At 41.2% G+C, this 6,111-nt stretch overlaps 1 protein-coding gene across 6 annotated transcripts; it reads right to left on the bottom strand.

Moving 5' to 3' along the window:
- Positions 1–38: 38 nt before the first annotated feature.
- On the bottom strand, positions 39–3,166 carry LOC123123730 (uncharacterized). 6 transcript variants are annotated; one of them, XM_044544312.1, is made up of 6 exons: positions 2,925–3,164; positions 2,553–2,813; positions 1,521–2,417; positions 1,155–1,304; positions 437–900; positions 39–339 (listed from the first exon to the last, which is right to left on the bottom strand). In XM_044544312.1, the coding sequence occupies exons 3-5, from the start codon at positions 2,382–2,384 to the stop codon at positions 529–531; spliced, it is 1,386 nt and encodes a 461-aa protein (XP_044400247.1). In that variant the 5' UTR covers positions 2,385–2,417; positions 2,553–2,813; positions 2,925–3,164; the 3' UTR covers positions 39–339; positions 437–528. The 6 variants fall into 6 exon arrangements, with proteins under 6 accessions (XP_044400247.1, XP_044400250.1, XP_044400248.1 ...); XM_044544315.1 differs by having other exon boundaries at positions 1,521–2,414; XM_044544313.1 differs by having other exon boundaries at positions 2,553–2,792.
- Between the last annotated feature and the right edge of the window lie 2,945 nt (positions 3,167–6,111).

Genomic DNA, 6,111 nt, shown 5'->3' with positions numbered 1-6,111 from the left:
TTTAAGCCTAGATAGAGGCAGCAAAACAGTTTTGTCCCTCAACTTTAAACCTGGATGTATAGAATCCTGACAAATTTCAAAGCTGTTACATGCCAACTCATAAACACACATTCAGGATACCATTGGAGAACTGACCAACTACTTTTCAGGAACATAAACTCTATCAGAACTGTTTCTATGATAGAGAACAACACAGCTGTGCACGCTAAGGTTACATACAACCAAACTACTGTAAGCCACAAGGTGCTGTCTGTAGATGTTGCCAATCTTGGAGGCCATCTCATCTAAGTCCATTCGCATACTCAGCATGATCAAACATCACACCATAGTTTACATCATCTGAACAAACAAACAGGCAGAAATATGCTAAGCAGGGCAAATATAGAAGAGTCACGTACGCTTATTTGCAATTCTCAATAGAAAAGAAAAGGAATACCTTATTTGCTGGTACATAACAGCTCCAGAATTGATGCAACTGTTTGACTAACATAGAGAAAGTTACATAAGGCTGATCCCCAAGGGAAACGATCATTCATGGAAAATCACCTGGGGTGAGGATTTGCCATCTGTGATTCGCCTCGCCACCAGTTCTTGCTCATCCTCACCCTTTGGAAAGGAAGACTCTGTTGAACAACACGACTTGGTATCAAGGGCATCGCAGTATTTGCATTGCTCAGCTCCTTTGAGAAGTATCGTCTGCAAGTTGGGAGCTCGGTCCAGCAAGGCTCTTATAAACGCAAACTGCTGTTCTAGTGACCTAAAGCCGACAAACTGGAGTTCTTTCAGTAGCCAGTTCTTGGAGCAACGGAAGTCCATCTCCCACTGAGGATTTTTTCTTTCAGCAAATACCGACCTTCTCTCCTCATCGTTCACAAATGCGCTGCATGCATGGTCCCATACCTATATTTGCATGAACAATATGTTACAGATGCAGTTGGATTACAGTATTAAAAAACATTTCCCTTATTATGTATGAGCAATAAAATGCATTTTGGTGTGTGTTCGAGGGAAGAAAAAGGAAGGCAACAAGATTTGGGGGTATTACAAAGATGGAAGGTAGAAATGTGTTCATAAGTGTTAAGGGAGAAAAGCTTACAAACATTAAAATGAAAGGTTAACAACAAAACTGGGATGGTAGACTCAAACAGCATTACCTCAATAAGTAATATTTCCATGGAGGGTGCCGCCTCAAGGAAGGCTGTTATCCATAGGATGTCAAATTCAACAAAGATACCACGCAAAGTCAGCTTCCTTAGCTTGTTGAATGCGGTGCGGAGTTGCTTCATTTCAGGTTGCATCCAAAGCTGATCACAAGATAAAAAGAAAATACAAACAAAGCAGTTCAGGAGCATCTATAAAAAACATAGAAGAATAGAGATGGATGTTATCAAATTATTTACAGCTATGTGTGTTCTCCATCATGCAAAATACGCATCCATGGTATAACTAGATAGCTCTGACCATATAGAAAATACAAATGTGTGACATTATAGCGGAAAAAAAAAAGAACTGGCACTTACATTTTCTCCTTGGAAATCCAATGTCAGAGTATGTATGCTTGTGGTTCCATGTAGAAGCTCACTTAATTTAAATACTGTATTATAATATGTTAAAGCAGATGAGAGTTTTAGTTCCCCAAGAGACGGGGCATCACCAAACGACAAGGGGATATATTCAGACACCCAAGTATCCCAATGGAGCTTCTCCAGTTCTGGAAGGCAGATCAAATCAATTCTCTCAAAGCAACATGTGTCGATTTCCAGAACACTGAGTTTTGAGTTTGGTGCATCTATCTTCCACACAGAGCGGCGACCGGCATCACAATAATGGAGGCTTAGATGCTTCAGTTGTGTGCAGCAGTCAAACAGGAGATGGTGCATGTCCAACTCGATAAAACAAACACCATGCAGAGAGAGTCTCGTGAGGCAACCGAACACACTGGGGTAGGCATTGAAGAAACCATACATGTCTTTTGCGAGCTGTAGCATGTGCAGCTCAGAAGAGTCACCAGGTTTCAGATCATCAAGAAGGCAAAGGTCCAAATCTTTCAGCAAACCACTGTCAATCATATCACCTAATAGTGGGCCAATGTCGCTCAAGAAAGTGCTGATCAAGTAGAGCTGAAGCTGCAGTGTTGTGATGGTGGATTTTCTCTGAGGTTTAGCGAACAAACACTTGGCTGCTTTGGTTAGAGCCACCATAGCTTGCTGACAGTCATTTGCCGCAATCGAGTCTGGGCATGGAACAGGTAGGAAATGCCTGACATCAATGCTGAGCTCAGGCAGCAGCCAGGGCAGCTGCCTCCACCGCGTTGACAGCGAACTTGTCCTTACAGCGGTGCTTATGTCAACTTTCCGCAAGATAGACAGTAAAACATCATCCATCAGCACGCTCAACCTATCTTCCTCCTCCGGCTGCTGCATACAGAAATATGGATCCCGTTACTTTGTCACTATCAGTTAACAAAATTCAGAGGCTCAAAACATTTATAGCGTAAAAACAAACAGTAGTACCAAGCCATACAGGGACAAGAACAACAAATATGTACCTACCCGAGACCCAAACTAGCACAGAGTTATCCCAAAGCACCCCAAAAATCTCACTAGTCCCAGTCAGTGTCAATCCCCTTCCAATACACCGGACCTGCAGGCGCCTACTACTTGATGCCGTCCTAGCTGGGGGTCGAGGAGAATGCAGCGGACAATGCGACGCCGGCCGAAACAAGTACCACACCAAAGCCTTCAGGAGTCTGTTCTGTTAATAAGGGTTGATCCCTGCTTACTGTAATTGCCCTGATCATCAATGAAGAACCACTACACTGTTTTGATTACAAATCGGTTGTTTCCTAAACGGCGTCCACCGAATCGCTGCATAAATCGAGAGTAGTAGAAGAAGAACGGCGACAGGATCATGGCGATTCTCACCGTCCCTTTCTTCGCCACGGGGGACTCCATCCCCTCGGTTCCTCACGGAGTGGCGGCCCTTCCCGACGCGGCTGTGGCGCTCGATCTCGGCGCTGTAGGCGGCTCACACCACCGCGGTGCGGTGCGTCGCCGGCCTACCACACAACCCTCGGCTTGGTAGGCGGCGGCCCTCTTCCGGCGGCGCTCGATGCGGAGGTTACAGGAAGAAAATCTCGATCTGGACAAATTTCCGGCCAAGTCCCAGATTTAGGGCCCGTTCTGGTCCCCCGCTACATAGGCCTGCCGCCCAGCCCAGCACCGCACAGATGGAGGGAGCGCCTACTCGGCGCCTTCAGCGTCGCCGAAGGCAGCTGGCGCCTGCGGCAGCTCCTGGTGGGCCGGCCCATGAACGCGCATGAAGAAAAAAAATGTATTATTGTGAGAAAACCATATATAAAGGTGGCTCTTGGTGAATTGAACTCACGACTTCATAGTTGTCTTTGAGTTTAGCTATCCGGTACACATACTGGCTACTAGTGATTCACTTCAGCGCGACTTTATTTAAGAACTAGCGTAGCAGCGCTACTTATCTAGCTTAGATTTTTGAATTATTTGAAAACATTGCTGAAAAACGTGAATGTATGGAAAAAATGTAATTTTTTTTGGAAAGTTGATGAACATGCAAAAAAAAGTTGGCCAATGTAAAAAAGGTTCATGTATTCAAATAAGTTCATGAATTCAAAAACAAAAGTACATGAAAGGGAAAAAGGTGCACAATTTTTTTAAATAGTTCACAACAATGAAAAACGACCACGAATTCAAAAAAAGTTCATTGAATTTGAAAACGAGTCCACTAAATATGGAAAAAGTTCATCGAATTTGAAAAAAGTGCACTAAATTTGGAAAAAGTTCATCAAATTTAAAAATAGTTCATCAACTGTTCAAGAAAGTTCATCGGATTTGAAAAAGACTTCAGCGAATTTGAAAAAAAAAATTCTTCATCCAATTTGAAAAAAAGTTCACTGAATTTGGAAAAAGCCTCATCGAACTTAAAAAAAGTTCATCAACTTTTCAAAAAAGTTCAACGGATTTAAAAAGAGTTCATCAAATTTGCAAATTCTTCATCAAATTTGAAAAAATGTTCACTTGATTTGAGAAAAAGTTCATTGATTTTGAGAAAAGTTCATTGAATTTGAAAATAGTTCTTCAAATTTGAAAAAAAGTTTATTGAATTAAAAAAGTTCATCAAATTTGCAAAAAAAGTTCATCGAATTAAAAAAACATCATTCGTTAAAAATTGTTCACTAGAAATAGAAAAAAAATTCATTGATTTTGAAAAAAAAAGTTCATCAAATTTGACACAACAAACACCATCGATTTGGAACAGTTCGCGCATTTAAGAAAACGAAAAAACGAAAAAAAATCAATTAGGGAATAAACCAGGAAGATGAAGAAAGAAAAAATAGAAAACAAAAATGGAAAAAAGGAAAACGAAAATAAGAAAAAAAGCAAAAAAATAAAACAAAAGAGAAGCACAGAATGAAAGGAATAAAGAGTTTTTTTTTACAATAAAAGAAATAAAGAGTTGAAGCTTAGCAATGTTTTCATGGTGGTGGCTGTACGAAAGAAGCTGCAAGTGTGAGGTCATCGGTTCGATTCTCATTGAGCTCGCCCATTTTTCTGCGTACGTAAATACACAGTAATAGGCCGGCCCAGCACAGGGCGCTGCAGGCGCCTGTTTGTAAATTTGCCTATAGTGGGCGCCAGCAGCGCTAAATAGGAATAAAATTATTACGAGGCACTGGGGTCTTCACATTTTTCACATGTACATATTCTTTGAAGTACTTCCTCCATCCCAAAATAAGTGTCTCAATTTTTTATTGTAAAATAATAATTTTCATTTATTATTCATATATACTTTGTAATTATTATTTTTTGTAAAAATATTAGATCTATTATAAAGATTCGTCGGAAGTACAAAGCACCCCAAACATAATAAAAATTACATCGAGGTCCATAGACAACCGAACGACCATTGCCGCCGCCAGAACGAGCCGCCGACGCACCGCTGTAGCCGCTCCGATACCGGAGCCGGGTTGACCTTATCGATGACAGCCTAAAAGTCTTCATGCACGTGCCCCTAAGGACCAGTGTTCGGGAGCTGCAGTCGTCGCCACTGAATCCTTAAATCAATATGAAGAATCTGACACCAAATCTCGCCGTTGCGTACGCACGATGAGAAACCCTAACCTCGCCGCTCCGAGGAGCTGGCATGAATCTATGCCGGAGCTCCGTCTAATCCGTCCCGACAAATGAACTTGAGGAAGATCGGAGCCCGGAAGACTGACTCGAAGAAAGAAGCGCCGCCATCCGTCCGGAGCGGCAGGTGGAGGGGAGGCGAATCCGCGGACTCGCGACGGAGATCGAAGGGAAAAAGGCTTTCCATAGTCGCCTTGTGAGAGCGGGAAAAAACTTCAGACAGGCAGGCTACAACATAGAGATACTTTGTAATTACTTATTCTTTCTTATTACCCGGGTAATGCTATTGTAAAAATAATATTTTGCATTTTTTATTATCTGCATATGAATATGACATCCTATAAACCTAAATAGTTCATCCCCATTATTTTTATTATCTTAACATGCACGCATGCCACATCATCAAAGGTCCATTATAATATGCATGCGAATTATTTTTTCATTATTAGTTGATCACCACTAATTCTGTTTAGGTTAACAAGCACACATGTCACCTCATCAAAGGCTCACCCAACATACATGGGAATTTTTTTTCATTATATTATAATGCTTATATTAAATAAATATTTTTTAACTACACAATAATCCAATACAATATATAATGTATATTTTTAGTTTTTTAGTATATTTTATTAATCTAACTGTTTCAAACAACCAATTCTTATTGAAATATATTGCAACAAATTTTCGCCGTAACGCGCAGGGTATCATCTAATTTGCTTGAAAAGGGGAAAACAAAAGGTAGTAGAGTCCTAACATCAAGCTGCGTGCGCCAGGGCAAAAACTCAGGTACCATTCAGGTACCACGGCAAAAACTTTCATACAATTTGCTTCACAAACACATCGATGGTCAAGCCGGGTGTCCTGCTCTAGCCTATATTCTTCGACGATCAATGTTCGATTCTCCTTTTAAATGGGGTGTCCTGTAATGCTCACGATTAAGCTCTTG

The sequence above is a fragment of the Triticum aestivum genome, chromosome 5D (genome assembly GCF_018294505.1).
Source record: "Triticum aestivum cultivar Chinese Spring chromosome 5D, IWGSC CS RefSeq v2.1, whole genome shotgun sequence".
NCBI classification, from domain to species: Eukaryota; Viridiplantae; Streptophyta; class Magnoliopsida; order Poales; family Poaceae; genus Triticum; species Triticum aestivum.
This window is presented reverse-complemented; position numbering and strand designations above follow the sequence as displayed.